The sequence below is a fragment of the Bactrocera dorsalis genome, unplaced genomic scaffold (assembly GCF_023373825.1).
Source record: "Bactrocera dorsalis isolate Fly_Bdor unplaced genomic scaffold, ASM2337382v1 BdCtg079, whole genome shotgun sequence".
Classification (NCBI taxonomy): domain Eukaryota; kingdom Metazoa; phylum Arthropoda; class Insecta; order Diptera; family Tephritidae; genus Bactrocera; species Bactrocera dorsalis.
The window spans coordinates 35,194-56,022 of NW_026038130.1; the positions used below are offsets into that span (position 1 = coordinate 35,194).

The following is a 20,829-nucleotide window of genomic DNA, read 5'->3' on the forward strand; positions in this document are numbered from 1 at the left end:
CCGAGCAATTTCAGCGGTGAGCTTCATAACAATGCCGATGGTGGATTGCAAGGAGTGGTCAGATGACAACATTGTTGTTTTTATTGTTGCCATATTGGTATGCTGCGCTGCTGTTACATTCACCTGCGCTACAACAATGTGCAGAACTGAATTTATTCTTGCGGCAGGTCCAAAATGCGCGCTCACGAGAGGTTAACTGCATGAAAGCGAACGAAATCGTCGACATTCCACCACATGAGAAGCGCGTACACATTCACATATACATATACATACATATAAAAGTATCCTTAAACGAGTCCAAGTGAGCGCGTCGTTACCTGAAGCAATCGAGTGTTGTAGCCAAACTCGTGCTGGAGCTCGGCAAGCTGCGTCGCGACCAATCGAAGGCCATAAAGCAGCAGCCAGCAGTCAGAAGCCAGCGAACACAAGAGAGAGCAATGACCTTTGATGTCAAATGAATTCACCACTACAACACACCACTTGCATACATAGAAGACGCTACGCTAGTATATACTTAGTTGGGGGTTCAGGCTGCAGTTAGACGCGTCTACTTTGGTCGCGGGTTTGAGTATGCGCACGCACATCAACGCCGCTCAACCGCTCTTTCCTATCAAACTGTCACTGCAGTCAACGGTTGTCGGTGGCGATTACGACGTTGGAGTTAGTATTGTTGGTGTTGTTGTTGTTGTTGTTGTTGCCATCGCTTATGGTATTAGTGTCGTCTATGGCGAAACTGCTGCAACTGATGCCATTGACGATTCTTTGATTTGAAATTATGCCTGCCATTGATGCTGTCGCTCGGTCGTTTGGCTGGCGCTGCGGGTGATTTCGTTTCGTTGGCAATGCGACGAACTCAAATGCATTAGATTAGTGCGAGTGAACGGTGCAGTTTTTAAATTAAAGTTAGATTTTTATCACATATGCTTATTTCTTTGGATATGGAAGGTATTAAATGGTCTGGTGCTGAAGCTGCTTGATGGAATTTTTTGTTTAGTTTTTCTGCGCCAAAAGGTTCTAAGCTTAGAGGTCTGGTACCCTATCTATGTATAAACAAGTTAAATTTTGTCGAAGATTCTGACCTGTGAGGTCCGAGATGAGACCTGTGACTTAGAAGTCTGGTACCCCATCTGTGTCCAAAAAAAATTCATTTTGTCGAAGATTGTGACCTTCGTCTCAGGAGGACTTAGCTAAGACCCGTTCTTCATCAGTAAATCTGTAAATAAGTGCAGTCCTAAAACAGCTGAAGCTTTGGACATAAATCGATTCATCATTTTTTCTCCATTCTGTATCCGGTAGAAATACGAGTGTATCAGACATAACAGTTCAGGTCTAAAAAAGGCTATAACCTTCAAAATCTAAGATGCGTATTATACTTCCTTAGATAATCTATAATTAAGTTTAGTTCTGAAGCACGTCGGTATAGCTGATGTCAAGGACGCGACACGCCAACAGTAATGTATTAGAAAGTTAAATATCCGGCCCGTGATATCCTCATTTGTCTTCTATTTCCTCCATATTGTCGAAATATATATAAAATTTAGGCAAGATCCATTCGTTCAGGCATCTTTATATTATTTAAACTTCAATCGAGTTTTTCAACTCGACGTTTTTCTAGCCACTAATTTAAAGTCTTAGAAGGTCTCTAAGACTTTGTAAAAACTCGGGTATTCGTTGGAATTTCTTAGGTTGGTTTAGAACTACAAATTTACAGAGGTATAATTGAAATGACCAATCGTCCATAAATACATTCCCCCCAACTTTGTGCTCGGACTCTTATAAGTTAAGACCGTCAGAATAGTTCAAGTTAGTTCCACAAGACGCATAGCTGAGCTTTTTAGTTTCATATCAAGGGAAGCAACGAGATATTTAGCATATAGTTGGTTAATTAAGCAGACTTTTGATTAGCATTAGCTTGAAAATGGAAAAAAATAGCGTCGTAGTCCCTTAAAAGTACCATCTTTGGTTCAACGGTTTCCATCAGTTTTAGCACCAAGGGCTGTGCTCATTATTTTTGGATTCATAACCATATTTAGGAAACCTACTCTCAATGTTGCTTAGTATAAGTAATCAAAAAGAGAGAGGTAGAGATGATCTCTTCTCATGTAACAGGTCAATTGAAAAGCAAAATTCATTTTTTTTAGTCAACATAGTTCACTTCAAAGGTGGCACACTGATTATAGTGATCTTTCAACTTTTTTGTATCATTTTTGTTGTACGATTTGCCCTTGGCTCAAAATAGGCCTCAGTTTCGGCTATAACATCATTATTCGACGAAAATTTCTTCCCAACGAGATTTCTGTTGTGATCTGAGCACAGGAAATAGTCGCTGGGTTACCATATCTTGATTATTCGGTCGATATGGAAGCAATTCGAAGCGCCATTCATGGATTTTTGCCACCGTTTTCACTAACTTGGTGAAACAGTATTTTCTTCTTCTTCAAGTGCGGTCGGTTTTAGGCGATTTCATTCTTCAAACGGTCCAATAACGCCGGCTGTGGAGCCGGTTTATCGTGTGTAGCCCATTCGGATGCCTGCCGATTAGACTTCGGAGTGATATGATGGACCCATGACTCATCAATTGTCACATATCGATGCAAAAACTCGGCTTTACTACGCTTGACCATCTCCAAACCGAATCATCAGCTGAATCATCCATTTATCGTTGTTTTTGGCCCGCAATGCGCAGCACCCACTCTGCGCAGAACTTTCTCATACCTCAATATGCATGAATGATTGATGTCCACATCTGTTTATGTGTTAGGCCGTGTATTTTTCAATTGATCTGTGAATTTAATTACTGGCACATGCATTGTTGAATGACGACATTAAGTATCTCACCTTTGCATAGCCTATAAAACGAGCCACCAGTAAATCTATTCAAATAACTTTTTTTCGATTTTGTCAAGCATTTGTTCGACTCTGAACTTCCAAAGTGGAAATTGCTCCTATTTAACTACGAATCCACATGGTGACATTTGTATATGGTTTCTCGAAATGTCGTTAGGAACAGAATTATCAAAACATCAGATACCTTCATACAAACGAAAAAGAGAACAGTTAATGACATACAGTGGCGACATCTGCCGTATAACGCCACAAGTGTTTAATTTGGTTTGTGTCCTTGCTAAGACAAGCATAGAAAAATTTGCCTATGTACATACTTGGAATGGAATAAATTGCAAGAGTTCGAGGACAGTTAATGATGTGATGAAAACAGTTGATAAAATACATACATATGTTGGTCACAATAAAATATAATAAATAACTTGGATAAATATATTTGAAGTAAAGAAAGGTCACTACACAACAAATGCGATTAGTTGAAAGAAGGACGTTTAGAGGTCTGATTTTCAGTTTTCATAGACGGTAGAGTAGAACACAAACAGAAAGCTTTCAGGATCATGAAAAGCTAAGCTGATCTGCCCATAAATTTAGAGGAAGAGGGAAGAAAATGTCTGCAGATGAGTCTTTAAGCATCTGCTACACTTTCTGTAAGACTATTTATAGCTTTTGGTGATGTACTTAAACGAAATTTTAGAGATCTTAAGCAGTCGGTGATAGTGCTGTGATATAGCTAAAAGTAATCATAGACACCTTAAATGGTCGATGATGATGCTGTGGTAGACCTAAGAGAAATCCTAGAGACCTTAAACCGAAGATGATGATGCTGTGCTAGACCCAGCAGAAATCCTAGAGACCTTAAGCAGCTCATGATGGTGTTGTGGTAGACCTAAGGGAAATTCTAGAGACCTTAAACAGAAGATGACGGTACTATGGCAGTCCGTCTCTGACATCTAGAACTGATAGTATTGGGTTTTTCATGGATTGCTGAGATATGCTTCAAACTGTAGTGAAAGTTCTCTTGGTCGGAGGAGCTACTGCAGAAGAAGTTATTTATTCCTATAATATTGGTGAAATACTCCAATATATGTTTATAATAACGGCATAAGAACTATACGCTTTATTATTATATATATAAATACAAGTACAGTTATAGATTACAATATATATTTTGTACATACACGACTGAAAACAACTTATTTACACTCAAACAATAACAAAAACTATAATGATCAGTTGTCCAATCCGAGTTGAACCGAAATGCTTAGAAGCCCGACATGGGCACGGCGCTGTCCGTCATCTCATCGTCATCGCTGCTGCTACAAAGATATGCATACAATATATATGTTGTTGTAAAATATTGAAAAATATTTAATAACTTTTTTTAGCACGATAGCACCTTCCGTACTTACACATCATCCTCGATGCGTCGCAAAAAGTTTTGAACCTCCTGATTTTGTCCAATCAAAGCGTACAATGCGCCGAAGCCATGAAAAATGATGAACAAACAGACGGCATAGTTGATGTGCGTGGGATCTTCGCGATAGTAATTGATGGCGAACGATGTGACACAGGCCAAAAAGACGATGAAGGTATAGCTGAAGAACTTAAAGAACGATTTAAAGCTGTGAGGACGAGTAGTATATAGGGAAAATATAGGGAAGTTAAAATGTAAACAGTTTTTAGTGAAAGCAAATCACAATCATTATAAATACCGATTCTCGTCGAGTGTTTCCGCAGCCTTACGAAAATTATAGTCCTGTCCTTCACTGATATGGATCAAGGTTAGTATATAGAAAAATATGCAGATAACACAAGCGATGAAAATGGGCGCATAATAGTAGACCATGATGGACCAGTTGCGAGCTAAAGTAAAGTTGGAAGAAACGACATTAAGGAAAAACATAAACCACATTGCGACAAAAACAACACCCGGAAATTGTAATTAAATCAAAAATAATTTATTTGATATAGATTTTGCATTTCTAACCAAATTTCGTTTGTAATTCAGTTTTATCAAACACAAGCCTATTTGCAAGTGGTACAAAGTCTTTAGAGACGGTTGGGAGAACGTTGAAGCATGTCTCCTTCTGGGAGTCAGTCACTTCGTCAGGCAAGTGTTAGAGATATTGCAAGAGAGCTCGGCATATCACTCGAGTCGGTTCCAATGATTTCGGTGGATATTTTGGATATGCGCATTCTTGATCGACTCATCCCGATAAAGTTGATTTTTTTTCTTTCAAAAAGACTTCCGGAAAGATGTCTCTTTGGGCAAACATGATCGTGCGAATTCCGATCTCACATTCATGGAGAGCATTATAAATGCCGATGCGTCATAGGTTTAAGAGTTTGACATGCAAATAAGTCGACAATCGTCGGAATGGAGAGGGGAAAAAATTTACCGAAACCAAAACAAAAAAAACGAAACCGTATTCACCAGATTTGGGTCTTTGGATTTTTTTTGTTCCCCAAATTGAAATTGCCGCTTCGTGGAACCCGTTTTCAGTCGATCGAAAATATGAAATGAAATTCGCTGAAGGAGCTGAATTTCACTATTTTCACTCATTTTTGAACAGCTGTAACTTTTTTTCAATTTCCCCGAATTTAATTATTAATATTTTAATTTTTTAATATTTAGTTTAATGAAGCTTAAAAGTTCTCCTTTCCAATATTATATGGTATGACACAATATGATTGGTAGCACTAGAGATATACAACTGCATCGACATCTAATGACAATATACGAAAAGACTTTTTCGATTAGCCATTATTTCCCTTGTTATGGCCTAAGTTTGTGCATAAAATGGAAGAAACCGCATTATATAAACCCTTGACCCTCATACATCGAATATACTGCTTTTCGTCTATCCAACTGAGTTTAGAGACCCTATAACATAAATGTACATACAAACGAGCAGCATGACGAGCTGAGTCGATTGAGCTATGTCTGTCGGCTTGTCTTTATATACGCGAACTGGTTTATCAGTTTTTGAAATATTGATTTGAAAATTTAGCTTTGTCTCTCCAAAAAGCTGTTCATTTGTCGGAATCGCTGTCATCGGACCAAACCGATCCAAAACCAATAATTGTTTCGAAACCTTCTTATTTGTGAAGATATGTTTAAAAACTATGTAATCTCCCCGGAAATTGTTCAGATCGGACCATTATAACATATAAACTGCCATACAAAATAACCGATAATAATCAAGGTCTTGTATGGAATCTTGTATATTCTTCGTTGCAACCGAAGTTAACGTTTTTTCTTGAGTTTATTTCTATTTTTTTGACTAAATAAATGAAAATAAATTTTCTCTCTTAACTTACGATCGAACCAACAGGTGTCGCCGCCGCCAAATATAGCCTTTCCATCGTAGTCATTGTTTGCCGCGAATATCGACCAACCGACCGTCAAAAGGGCGATCGGAAAGAATATAACCCAAAACATTAGACGCGACATGATAATATCATGGAAATGCATATAAAAGTTGAAACTGATCAAGCTCAGTATATAGAAGGATAACACCAAGTAAATGATCACACAGGCGGCTGCAAAAGAACGAAAAGTTGAATAATATTAAAAAATGGAGACAAAAAAGTGTTGCAAGGCCAAAACAAACTTACGCAAATTGATGCAAGTCCACGGCATAAACTCTGCAGGATCGGTGAGCGTCAGATGCGCCATTATCGAATAACCGAAGATAATGCACAGCGTGTAGACCTTGATGGCAACGCCGTAGAATGTGTTGCGCAGATTGCTGGCGAATAGATAGATGAAGAGGATGATAAACATGCAGATGACAGTCAGTATTAAACCTGTGGGCGAGTCAAATCGTATAAATTAGCGGCTAGTCTAAACACATGTTTATTTAGTTAACGGAAACATAAAAATTAATGTTTTTTATAGAAACATTAATCATGGGCTTTTTTGAACATACCTAAAAATAGATAAATGCCTAATTGAAGTTTTTTGCTTTGAACTTTTCGATTTTGTAGAGAATTACTTATGTGATTTTCAATATTTATTTGAAATTATTTTTTCGCAAATACCCACGTATTAGGGTAATCCATCAAACATTTTTATACTAACAGAAAATTAAGTTCATTGAGCACGAGTGTCTCATTATCGACAAGCAGATCAAGGAGGACTTTGACTTTTGTCGCTTGGAAATTTTAGTATTTTTTACTTTGTCGATCTTAATAACAGTGAAGAGAGCTAAACATAGGCTGCTTTCAATCATAGAATAGCTTTCTAGGTGCCTCTACAGTTAAGGAATGGAAACTTTTAGTAGAATTTTTAGTAGACAATTTCTTAGAAAACACATGAAATCGGTCATTCTATATCTGATCAAATAAGATTGGGATTGGTTCATTTCAACTTTGCTCCCTCTCTCGATAAACTCTTTTTTCCTAGATTGTTCTCCAATGGAATCACGGTTATGGAAAAATGTTGCAGTAGTATTTTAGAGGATCTATTTTGTCACGAATCTTTCAGTCGCCTGCAGCATTACGTGAAGATCGTGAGGTCATTAGAAGTCTATCCCGAATATTAAAGAAGTAAGAAGTAAGCGTTGAAAAGCTTCGTGTTTGCATCACAGAGATAACAGAAGATCTTAACATCTGTCATTTTGGTTAATGTTTTGGGTATGAACCGCATCAATATTAGACTATGTTCCAAAAGACCGACATCTTTTGCAAACGCGACGTCAATTAGAGCTCGCAACAGAGATGCTTGACATACATCAATCCTTCATTACTGGTGATGAGACGTGGTTTTATGAAGTCGAAACTGTCGAGCAATCTAATGGTGCTCCAAAAATGAGTTGAAGGCCATTCCAGATCCATCTATTGAAGGCGTTAATAAAGATTTTTGCCTATTAAAAGACGAGTCCGTTTTAAATTAGATCAATTTTATGAGTCTCTCCATTTTGTCGAAACGCATTCGCTGACATTAACCCATGAAAAAACATTGGATCTGTATGTAGTCATAACCATCTTTCCACGCGCTCGTCTGTCGCGAAATAGACCTCAGCTTTAAAGATAACGATCCTTAATTTTCTTTTTCTCTCCAAGAAGCAGCTTATTTGGCGAAACCGCCAATATCGGACCTCAATTGCCGTACATACTGAACAATCCAAATCATGCCTTTGTGTGGAAAACCTTTTTATTTGACGAGGTACATATATTGACGAAATTTGAAATGCTTGAGATGTTGAGATCGGAGCCTTATAGCATATACTTGTATGTATGTAGCTGCCATACAGATAAAAATTTATTTCTTGTAGGATATTCTAATGAAAGTTCAAAGGGTTTTCATGAACCTTAAAGCAGATAGTATAAGAACATTACAAGTACTGATATCTAAAGGAGTTCTCATCTGAGATCTCTTACACTTACTCTTAAAGAACAGAACACATGTCTTCCTGTTTTTCCTTTAGTGGGATTAAACTCACTGTTCTTTTGAATAAGATAAGATGAAAAATATGTTATATGCAGAAATCTCCTTGGTACTTAATATGCGATGGTTCGTTGTCTACAGAAAAAATATTTTTTTAAGGGGTTATTGCTTTGTTTCAGTCTTTCCATGAGGGCACTTTACTGGTTGTTTTCCATTAGGGTTGCCAACTTTAGCAACATAAATAAGTAATTAGGAAATGGGTAAAAGTTAGAAGAAGTTGCTAATTGATATATATTAAAATATACATTTGCTCAGAGTTGCCACCTGTTTCAAAAAATATAAATACCTTGCACAGTCAAACATTTTAAGAAATGTTGATAAAGAGAAGGCCTTGCGTTATATTTGGTGTCAAAAAAACCTGTTGGAATAAGTCTTGTTGCCACTTTGCGCAGCATAAGTAAGTAATTGCAAATTTTTCCAACAAAAGTAGTTAATTGAGAGATGGGTACTAGATAGATGGACTTTTTAACTGAAAAATACTAAAATAAAATTTTGCATAGAGTTGCCACCTGTTAAAAAAAATTCACCGTCAAACACTATAAAAAAATTTTGATATTGGATAAACATAATGTTGTATTTGGTGTCAAAGGAGTCACAAGATATAAGTTTTTTTTCCGTCAGGGTTGCCACTTTGCGCAACATAAGTAAGTAATTCGGATATGGTCATAAAGTAGAAAATGTTTTTTTCTTAAAAAATATTAAAATAATTATTGGCAAAGAGTTGCCACCTGTTTCAAACAAATTTTTTTTCAAATATTATAAAAAAAAAAATTTATAATGAGAAGAAAGTCCGGTATGGTATATAGTGTTAAAGAGAAATGCTGGAAGAAATTTTTTCGCGTTAGGGTTGCTACTTTTGCAAAATAAATTAATAATTAGAAAATGACTACAAATCACAACGGGTTTGCAATTGCTTGAAAATAAATATATTGAATAGAGTTGCCAGCTGTTTGAAAATAAATAAATTTTTTGCCATTATTGCACTCAAAGTCCAAATTTTTTCGTGAAAATGTTTGAAACTAAAATTATTTTAAAGGCACATATGCATATGATTAGGGTTGCCACCTTCTAAAACTTCATTCATTATGCAAACCGCTTTCAAACTACAAAATCAACTACTCTATACTCATATACATATGTATGTACATCCACATACATGTACATACATATGTATATATGTACTTTACAATTAATATTTCATTCTTTTCGCACCACCTTAATGTGCAATTAATAGCACATTACGCCCATTTAACTACAAATCAATACCGCTCACACTCCACTGTAATTACACACGGCAAATACCCACACACACACATACCTACAAACATTCATATGGCGCGCAATAAATTATGAGAAAACTCACACGGTCCGTTGCTTACTTTGGCATATGAAATTTGTGTGTTTTCTTCCAAAACCAAAATCAATAAAGTTTGTTTACATTTAATCAGTTGTTTGAATTTGTGGCAAATCGATTTGTTGTAGCTATTTCTATCTGTGCTTTGAGCAAAATGCAATTTGTTGGATCAACAGCAAATAACGGTTAGCAAATGGGCGCGCTACTTGCAATTATTAAATGAAAATATGCTCACACGCACACACACACATGCACATGTGGCTGGAAAATATGATCATGTGCGCAAACCAAATCGAACACACACAAATCAACATACATATGTACATATTTATATATGTATATAATACATTTATATATAAAATACAGAAGTTGCCTCGAACTAAATATAATTTTTTAAGTTCTAAAAATAGTTATGGAATTTTCTTTTATGAATATCTTATTTAAAGGGGCTATTTTTAGCAGAAATCGGCAATAAAAAACTAAAAGCATTTTGAAAAACAACTTAATCATAAGTGCCAATAGTGCGCGGTTCGCCTTAAGTTCGCGTCAGCGAGCACGTATCCATCAACGTTGGTGGGCGTATTACTTTAATAGCCATCAGCTAAGTATCAGACAAAATTTACATACATATAGGACATACATACATAAATGCATTATAAATGCTGGAGACATGGCCTACGACACTTAAGGCCTAACTATAATGTGAATAAGCTAGCTTAAGCCAGCGTAAGCAACTGTCCGAATACACAAAAATCTAATATACATTTTTCCCATACTGTGGGCAAAAAATAGTACGACTTTTTAATTTAAATTTCGATCGAACACCCATACGTCGAAATATTTTTTTTCTAGGTTGGTATGACTGTCAGTGACATCTTCGCAAATATCATCCAACTAAATAATCATTACTGTTTAGTATGCGCTTATCTCTCTGAAGTACTTAAAGTGCATTCGGCGATTTTTACGATGAGTGAAATTATTCAACAAAGAAGTTCCATTAAATGTTGTGTGCGAAATCCAGTTTCTGGTGCCGAATGTTGGAAAAGCCTTCGGTAATTATTATTTGTCGCGAGCAAGTATTTTTAATTGGTGCAAAGTATTCAAAGACGGTCGAGAACGCGTCGACCATGAACCACATCCAGGACGGCCATCAACTGATGATCAGCACGTCAATAAAATAAAGGAATTGGTATTTGAGAATCGACGAGTAACAATCAGAGATATTGCTGGCATCTTAGGAATGTCGAAAGCATTAGTGAAAACCATATTGAAAGATAATTTGGACCTAAGAAAAGTGAAAGCACGATTGGTTCCAAAATCAGTAAATTTTTTCGAAAAACACGGTCGCGTTAACGTCTGTGAAACAATGCTTTCCGACTACTAGGTTGTCATAAAACGTATTATTACTGGTAATGAGCCTTGGATCTATTCTTACGACCCGGAAAGAGACGGTCAAACGATCAAAAAACCACGTGAAGTTATGTCAAAAATGAAGGTTATGTTGACAGTTTTCTTCGATTATCGAGGTATGGTGCATTACGAATTCCTTCGCTCGGAATGAGCCAAACTTTCAAAAACCTTCGTTTGCGCGAAGCTATTCGCAAACAGTGGCCGGAGACCGTCGCATAGTGCATTGTTTCTTCGTGAGTTTTATACCAAACTTTCAACCAATATCGCGCCGGCTCCAGTGTGTTAGGCCAAGGGGGATTACATTGTGAGGGATTTTGATGATTAAAAAAATTAATTTTAAATTATGAAAAAAAGTCTTACTATTTTTTTGCTCATAGTAGTATTACTTATTATATATTATTAATTATATACATTTAAATTTTAGGCTGGGAACGCTTGTTGGCAATATTTACTTAAGTAAACCTTTCTCATTAAAACTAATTTTGTTAAGGAAATAAATTTATAAAAAAATGTAAGACTTGTCTTTTAAGTAATAATAACAGTTTATTAAATATCATAAATAAAAAAATTAAAACATCTGGCAACCCAGCTCAAAATATATTAAAATTCTTTCTCTAAGTATCGGTATAAAAAAGTTGTATAACCTTATTATAATTTTATTTATTTTTTGAAGTTTTTTTTATAACAGTTGGCAATCTTTTTCAAAATATTGGCAACTCCCCTCAATAACATTTCTCAAACCTGTTTTATTCAATATCAATACTGAAATATTTCAGTTATTTATATTTATTTTATCTTATTAATATAATATAAAACAATAAACATGTGGCAACCCTTTCAAAAAAATATTAATCTGTAAGTTTTTTTATATTTTTTTATCAGTAAGTAGTGCTTCGTTTATATTGCCAATTTTATTGCATTAAAATTCTTTAGCAAGTGGCAACTCCCCTCCACAACAAAACATATTTAAAACATTTTTTACCGATTTAGTTTTATATTCTTATTATAATTTATTTGGCTTTTTAATATTTTTTAAGTATTTTTTTTATAAAAGTTGGCAATATTTAGCAACTCTCCTCAATAATATTTCTCAAATCTGTTTCTCTGTTTATTTGATATATTATATATATTATAAATATAATAAAAAAGTAAACATGTGGCAACCCTTTCAAAATATGCCCATCTGTACGTTTTTCTATTTTTTGTTTCAGTTTGGTAACACTTATTTTATATTACCAATTTTATTGCATTAAAATTATTTAAGAAGTGGCAACACTTCTCGAAATATATTTAAACTATTTGCTTTCTTTGCCCTCTTCACTTTGATACCCATATCAATATCTTATAAATTTTCTGAACAGGTGGCAACCTTGTAAATTTTCAAAATATCGGCAACTCTCTTCAATAATATTTCTAAACATCTAATATTTAACGTGCTATACTGCAATATTTCATTTATTTCACCATATAAAGAAATTTACAAAAAAATATGTGGCAACCCTTCCAAAAATATGTTTATCTGTAAGCTTTTTTATTTAATTTTTTGTATAAAATTTTCCGTTAGCCTCTTCAATTTGATACCCATATCATTATAAACCTTCTTAACAGGTGGCAACCTTATAGCTGTTCTATTTTGTATCATACGCACAACGACCAACAAAAAAAAAATTTTTTAAATCGGCTATATTCGGTTTTTTATTTTCTATAGTGTTGATAAATTTTACTACTGGGTTTAAAGTCTTTCTTCACGAAAATGAATTGAGTAATGCTTCAGAAAATTTCACTAGCTCACTAGATTTCTGTTGCCTTCTTAAGTGATGTATTAGACTATAGCAGGAGCATACCGTGGAATGAATTATCGAAGTTTTACTCACTATACGAGTAATAGTATATGATCGTTTCAAGAAGGCATATCCAAGCCCTTTACTTATTTGTAGTGTTGGCCACGAAGTTTTTTGAAAATTTTTTGTTCGATTTTTTTCACATTCACAAAAGCTACAATGGGAGGTCGGCATTAACTAACTTTCTACCATTTTTAGACAGAACTATCACTTTTTAGTTCATGTTCCTTACTATGAATCTGTGTCTGTCTGATCACTTCTCCTTAAAGAACGATGTTGGGAGATATTTACTTGGGTCATGCTTATCTGCCGAAAACATAAAGGCATTGAAAGGCATATATTATATAACTGTTATATTTTGAAAAGTTAGATGTTAACCCCGATTGAAATGCCTATTGGGCTGTTGTTACCCATCGGTGCCATTAATCGAAAAAGATTAAGTTTAATTGGTTGTTAATTTTAATCTAAAAATATCCGTTCTTTCCAATCACGATATTTGTGGAAATAAAACTTGGTACATTTTAATTTTTTGTTCTAACAACAACAACATTTTCAAATATTGCATATAACAATGTGAATTTAATTTTCACTTACAAATTGCATAGGTCCACTCTTTGGTTGTCAGAACGAAGGGCAATTTTTTGGGTACACAAGCCAATGGTTGCCACTCCCATGTAACATTGTCCAATTGATGCGGTGTATAACAATAATAGTTCGAAAATAAGTAATTTCGATGGGCAATGGAACCATTCTGCAAGGAAAAATAATAAAACGATTTAGTCATGAGAATTAGGAATAGTTATTTCACAAAAATATCTCAGAAACAACTCGACGAATTTCAACTAAATTTTGTCATCTAAATCTTCTGCTGGACTTAATATACAGTGATCCATTTTGATGATCCTTACTTTTTAAAACAAAAAACACAAAAACTTCAAATTTAATGGGGAAATGTTTATCGCGGCCACGTCTCATATGGTCCATCCATTGAGTCCAATTTTCGATGACTCGTTCGAGCATTTCGACTGGTAACTGGCGAATGACACGCGTGATGTTTTGCTCCAAGACCTGAATCGAAGCGGGATTGTCTGCATAGACTTTAGACTTTACATATCCACACAGGAAAAGGACTAACGGTGTGATATCATTCGATCTTGATGGCCAATCGACCGGCTCAAGACGTGGAATTATCTGCTCACCGAAGTGTTCTCTCAAAAAATCCATTGATTTGCATCAATATGTGACAATGGAAAAAACATGGCTCCATCATTTCACTCCGAATTCCAATCGACAATCATCCGTGGGACTGCACACGATGAACCCGCTGAAAGCGTGGAAAAATGCAACAGTCGATTGCCAAGGTTATGGCGTCTGTATTTTTGGATGGACATGGAATAATTTTTATGGACTACATTAAAAAAGTAGGGACTATCAATAGCGACTTTTACATAGTGTTATTAGACCTTTTCAAGAACGAAATTGCCGAAACACGGCCACATTTCAAATAAAAGAAAGTGCTGTTTCACCAAGACAATGCACAGTGTCAAAATCAGTGAAAAGAATCAATGAAAACGATGGCAAAAATCCATGAATGGGGCTTCGAATTGCTTCCGCGTCCACAGTATTCTCCAGATGTGACCTTAGCGACTATTTTCTCTGTCAGATCTTAAAAGAATGATCGCTGAGAGGAAATTTTCTTCGAATGAAGAGGTGATCAGCGAAACTGAGGAACATTTTGAAGCAAATTTTACTACAAAAATGGTATCGAAAAGTTGGAGGGTCGCTATAATCAGTGTTTTACTCTTGAAGGGATCTACGCTGAAGAAAAAAAAATGAATTCTGCCAAAAACGTGTCTTACTATGGTAGGCCGGGGACTTTTCACTTGAGCTGTTAGTGTTACTAACTAGAAAATATCGTTCCATCAATGCCAGAAGTTCCTCTTTCACGAACAAGTTTCTCACTTTTTGTAACATCGATCTAAAGCGTCATTTTATCAATAAAAGCCACTCATTTGTTGGAACAGCGGATATCGGATCATTATAACAAGCAGCTGCCAACAAACTAAACGATCGATATCAAGCGCTTGTATGAAAAACTTTTTTATTTGACGAGATATCTTCTTCCAAGTTGGCACATATTGTTATGCGATGCAATCTTTGAAGAAATTGTTCAGATCGAATCACTACAAGTATAGCACATAGCTGTTATACAAACGGAACGACCTGAATGAAGGGGTTGTATGGAAAGCTTTTTCATTTGACGTGATATCACGAAGTCGAACAGTGATTCAGTGTTTCACCTCTAAAAATGTTTGTGATCGTTTTGGTATATGTCTTGGCTAAATGTATGTATGTGTCTTCGCTAAAATATGTGCAACGAGCCTAAGTGTAGGCAATATTTAATTATAAATTTTACTTGCTGAACGAGCAGTTCGAGCACTTCTGTTGACTTCTGTTAATAAGAATTGGCTCATCATTTCATGAGCAAAAATAGCCCGAATTATGATTTTTCTTAAACCAGCAAGTGCATCGATTGAGTAACTTTAAGTATATAGAATTGTTTGTAAGAAATCAAGTGCGACATGTCAATGAACTTTACCTCGAATAACGTCCAATGCACCAGTTGATTGTCACGGTGAACGTAACGCATTCGCGCGCACGGCACACCAATATTTACATTGAAATGATGCGCGGTCCGCACTAAGCGTGTGCTGCCGTTGCTGTGCCGCACCGCCACCTCGTGATGATCCATGCCCGTCAGCGCGAACACGAGACTATGTGGTTGCTGTTGTTGTTGCTGCTGCTGCTGTGTGGCATTTACCACATCAGTATCGATTACGCTTGCAATGGAAACGCATGATTTACTCAGCGTATCATAGTAGTGACCCTCGGCGCAACAGAAGCGAATACAGGGTTTCAGCTTACAAATGCAAGCGCGCATGTGGCGCTCCACCGGCACGCGTATGCCATCTTTGATGATGAAAGTGTAGGCGGCAACTAGCTCGGGTGGTATGTGAGTGATGCCGAGACTTTTTAGTAAGGCAGCATTGTCGTTGTTGCTATTGTCGTCGTTGTTCTTGTCGTTTGTGATGTTGTTGTTGTTATTGATATTTATATCGCTTCCATTGTTGTTGTTATGGATATCTGTGTCACTACTGTTTTTGCTGCCATTAACGTTGTTGTTGTTGTTGCTGCTATCGCTGATATTGTTGTTGTTATCGGTAAAGTTTTGGTTGCTGCTGGCACTGCCGTTATTACTACTAACAATGTCATTTTTGTTATTTGTGTTGTCATTGTTGTTGTTGTTGTTGCCTGTGTTATTCAACCCCGCCGTCACATTAGGTTGCTCATACGCCCAGGCTATACCCGTCACATTAATGGTATCGATGAAGGCACAATGATATCTCGTATCCGCTGCAGCACCACTGGCAGCTGCCGCTACGCTGCTACAACAACAACAACTGCTAATAATTATGACGAAAACGGCCATTAGCGACCATGTGTATTGTGTTGTTGCCACATCAGCACGAACATCTTTAATTGCTTTCACTAATGTTGGCGCGCACATTTGGCCGACGCCTTGGTGTCGTAGCGGAGACATGTTTTAGGAATTTTTATTAATAATTGGAATTTTTGGTTTCGAAATTTTTTGATGTGTTTCTAATTAAAATTTTTTTTTCAGCAAAATTTTTTTAATTATTTTTCAATTAAAACTTTTTTTTATTATTTTTCTCTATGTTTTTAGGGCTTTTATTAATATTTGGACATTTTTTTTCGAAATTTTTGATGTGTTTCCAATTAAAATTTTTTTGTAAATAATATTATTGTTTGCTTTTTCAATAATTTTTTTTTTATTATTTTTTCTAATTTTTTTTTTTACTTTTTAATTAAAACTTTTATTTTGTTTTATCAATTAATTTTTATATTATGTTTTCAATCAACGCTTTTTTTCAATTAAAACTGTTTTACTTTTTCGATTAAAAATGTTTTTTTCATTATTTTTTTTTGTTTTAAGAATTTTTATTAATAATTTGAATATTTTTTTTTTAATTTTTTTTGATGTGTTTCCAATTAATTTTTTTTTGTAAAACTAATTTATTTTTGCTTTTTCAATTAAATGTTTTGTTATTTTTTTCAATCAATTTATTTTTGTTTTGAGTTTTTAACTATTTTTTTTGTTCTTTTTCAATTAAAACATTTTTACCTTTTCGCTTTTTTATTTAATGTTTTGTTTTTTGATTTTACAATTAAAAAATTTTTTATTATTACTATTTTTTTATTACAATTTTAAGTTATTTTTGACCAATAGATTTTTTTTCAATCCTTTTTTCCCAGTCCCTATTTTTGATTTTTTTGAATATTTTTTTCAAAATTTTTTTTTTCAAAAATTGTGTTTAGTTGTTTCAGCATCACCAAATTTTAGTTTTTTCAATTAATTATTTAGTCGTTTTCCCATTACATATTTTTGAAATTTGTTTAACTTATTATTTTTTTCCAAAAATATTTTCTTAGATTTTTATAAGGTTTATCCAAACAACATTCTTTTTTTAATTTTTTTTTGGTTTCTTCCAATCAACTTTTTTACAAATATTTGTTTTATTTTTTGTTGTTATTTGTTTTTTTAAATTTTTCTATTAATTTTCCAATTAAAAAATTTTATTTGTTTATAATTTTCTCAATATATCTATTTTTAATTGTTTATTGTTTCACAGTTTCCGTTTTGCTTTCCAAAAATTTTTGAACTTTTACTTTTTTACTGTTAAATTTCAAACTAAAATTTTTAGAAATTCTTTTTTATTCTACAATTAAATTTCTTTTTAAATTTTTTATTTCCCTTCTTAATTGGAATTATTAAAAATTTTTTTTTTGAATTAAAATTATTTGAAATTTTTTTAATTTTTTCAATCACATTAGTAATAGTTATATTTCCGTTAAATTTTCATTTAACAATTTCTTGAAAATTGTTTATTTTTTATTTTTTATTTTTTCGATATATTTTTGTATATTTTCAATTTAATTTTTTATTTCTTTATATCACCTTTTTATTGGAATTGTTTATTGTTTCACAAATTGTGTTTGTTTTATATTTCATAAACACAGGCATACACTTTCACACACACACACATGTGCCTGCATGCCGACGCACTGAAATGATACATAAATCTTTATTGTTGTTGTGCGCTATCGCGTAGGCAATTTCGAGTCGGCGAAAATTGTGTTTAGACGACCGCGCCATTTAATTCCTACAACACAAATGCTACGATATTCTCCAGAAAGCGTACCAAGAACCTGTGGGCGTCTTATGCGCTGTTCAAAAATTCACAACAACAAACAAAGCCTTCCCAAAAAAGCAAATAAAATAGCGCAAATGAATTCGAGCAGCGCTCTAGGCGCTCAACAGATCACTGATTGTGTGTTGATGACTGCATTCAACGCCTATGAAATATCCCACATATGTATAACGGTATAACGGCAACGATGACGTTATTCACTGCGCCGCCTTAAGGATGCGCTTAGCCCGCGACACTTGCATTCCAGTACTTCACACCTTTGCCGGAAAGATTAGTATAAAAAGCCGTATAAGTATGCGTGATAACATGCATATGTATGAATGTGTGTATATATGTATGCGTGTGTTTGTAAATTGTAAAGTGCCGGTTCGGCTTTCCTGCCGCTTTGGCCTTTGCGCTGCTTAATCCTTCAATTGCCCGTGCCAATGTCCACTCGAACCGCGTGCTCGCGCTCAACTGCTGTCGAGCAGTAGTCCAATGGCATGACCGCTAGTTGGCGGTTGCCCACACACACCTTGCGCGTTTTTAACGAGCACAAGCCGCCCTGTCGGAAAGGCGTGTGGCATGTTGTGGGCGGCGGTATTGTTTTTTGCAGGTGCTTTTGTACTACATAAAACGCGCGAGTTCACGCTCTGCATGAGCACATGACTCATTGGAGGTAGGGTTCGTTGTTCACTTCTTTAAGACACGAGTATATACATAGCAGACGTGAAAGGCATTCACCTGGTGGAAACTCATAAAATGCATTTGATTGATCAGCAAGACAGGGCATTTACCCATTGATAGATGGGGCGATGAGTAAGGATTCTTCTCGGAAACAATGCAAGTATCGACGGTAAACGTTATAAGACCTAGGAATTAAAGAGCTTCCTCTGAAGAGACCAGATCCATACGAAATATAGCTTTTAAGGCTATCAGTGGACTACTGGGCAGATTACCCTTCCGAGGATGTTGGTTTAAATATCGTGCTAGGCAATAGTAAGACAATTAAATCCGATGAGAAGATCTCAGGAAGGTTCATCAAGCTATAAATTGGACGTTGAGAGCGGCACCACCCACTTTTAGGTGATATCACATATCTCGGGATCTCCTATACCGATTTTGAACATACAGTGTATCACAGTGTTCCAGTTCTACCTTTACGCTCTAATACTTTTTTTACCAAAAATGGTTTGAATCGGATCAATATTTCTCTTGGACCGTATGTATCGCCCAATATGTGAGTTATCTTTGCAAGCTGTATTTTGAGTAAAAATTTAGATGTCGGAATGAAACTTAGTAGACATGCTTCTCGGTTATAAGTGAAGTCTCATCACAGGTCTCTTTTTCTACTTTTTCTTCCTGAAAAGTTTTTGGAATCAGATTACTCCAAAATCACTAAAATAATAAACTGTGATCTACAGAATCCGTCTCCGTTTTTATAGCGATAGAATTTTCCTAATAGGTATGGGGAACATTTCCGAGTTAATATTCATTGGCTGATGAAAAAGCCGGCTCAGTTGAGACCCGATTATCATAGGAACGATTGGATCAATCGAAGCATATGGTACCAAAATCAATCCTTATCCAATCAGAGTTATCTCACATTCACTCGCATTACCCCAACTGATGTGTTGATCTATATGATCCCAGTAGAAGAGGCAGATCCGCTGTCGAAGCAAAAGTTAGTTGTTCCGGAGCGTTATCATGAGGAATGAATAGAAGTATTCCGTAGAATGTCGAGTGAGAGACCTTATAAAAGCTTAGCATTTCATCAGTTCCCAACTCGAACATTTGTTACGGAGTTTTGATCGCTCCCCAGGGAGAGCTGAGCGTGTTTGGAGATGTTCAAGCATAATAAACCCGAGCATCTATTGGAGCTTATTAAAAAGAATGATCGCTGGGAAGAAACTTTCGTCAAATGAAGAGGTAATCGCCGAAACTGAGGTCTCTTTTGAAGCAAAAGACAAATCCTACTACAAATATGATGTCAAAAAGTTGGATGGTCGCTATAATCATTGCAGCACCCTTGAAGGCAAATATCTTTTTCTTATTTGTTATCGTAGACACCGCTTACACGATTATTACCGACTTTATAACAGCCAAGGCTGTTTTCTTATTTTCATTGGGGGTGTTTTTTTTACGTGACGTGTTATGTTTCAAACCCAGCGCTCAAACCTGGGGAGGAATGCTTCTCACTTTAGCTCTCCTTCAAATGAATGTTTTTGGCTATCCAGAGGATACTTGGCTTAAGACCGATAGCCGTGAGCTGCTTGATCCATATATAAAAGAACCATTTCTAGCCATTAACAAGTGAATGGCGCACAAAGAACTTTCCTCACTCGTGACAACTTCTACACATGGCTACATCTTCCAAGAGTTAAGAGAAGGCAAATATGATAAAAAAAAATAGGTATTAGTTCTATTCTCAGTTACCTTCTTTTAGAAGCAGGTCTGTCTTGGCTTAGATCAAAAATATTTAATGCAAAATAAAAAAGAGTGCCGTAGAACAGAACTTTTCTTAAAGTCCGATCTGTTTTTTCTATTTCAACCAAACTCTTTATTAGCGCGCCGAAATGTAGGCAACATTTTTAGAGCTACTTCGGAGAATCCTGATGTTATTATTAAGTGAGTTCCTTAATACGTACTTTTCTCCCC

The 20,829-nt window shown here is 35.3% G+C and overlaps 1 protein-coding gene across 2 annotated transcripts; it reads right to left on the reverse strand.

The window, feature by feature from the left end:
• Window positions 1–3,927: 3,927 nt before the first annotated feature.
• LOC105224852 (probable G-protein coupled receptor Mth-like 8) lies at window positions 3,928–16,666 on the reverse strand. Of its 2 annotated transcripts, none has more exons than XM_049461688.1 (7): window positions 15,501–16,666; window positions 13,496–13,652; window positions 6,463–6,654; window positions 6,166–6,387; window positions 4,557–4,707; window positions 4,254–4,466; window positions 3,928–4,157 (listed from the first exon to the last, which is right to left on the reverse strand). In XM_049461688.1, the coding sequence occupies exons 1-7, from the start codon at window positions 16,500–16,502 to the stop codon at window positions 4,106–4,108; spliced, it is 1,989 nt and encodes a 662-aa protein (XP_049317645.1). In that variant the 5' UTR covers window positions 16,503–16,666; the 3' UTR covers window positions 3,928–4,105. The 2 variants fall into 2 exon arrangements, with proteins under 2 accessions (XP_049317645.1, XP_049317644.1); XM_049461687.1 differs by having other exon boundaries at window positions 3,928–4,160; window positions 15,501–16,664.
• Window positions 16,667–20,829: the final 4,163 nt, after the last annotated feature.

Excerpts from the sequence above, each read along its gene's own strand:
- LOC105224852 (XM_049461687.1), bottom strand. The coding sequence starts at position 16,502 with ATGTCTCCGCTACGACACCAAGGCGTCGGCCAAATGTGCGCGCCAACA. Across the intron at positions 6,388-6,462 it reads GTGGACTTGCATCAATTTGC|CCGCCTGTGTGATCATTTAC; the intron begins GTAAGTTTGTTT and ends GTTCTTTTGCAG. Across the intron at positions 4,467-4,556 it reads GAAACACTCGACGAGAATCG|CTTTAAATCGTTCTTTAAGT; the intron begins GTATTTATAATG and ends TCGTCCTCACAG.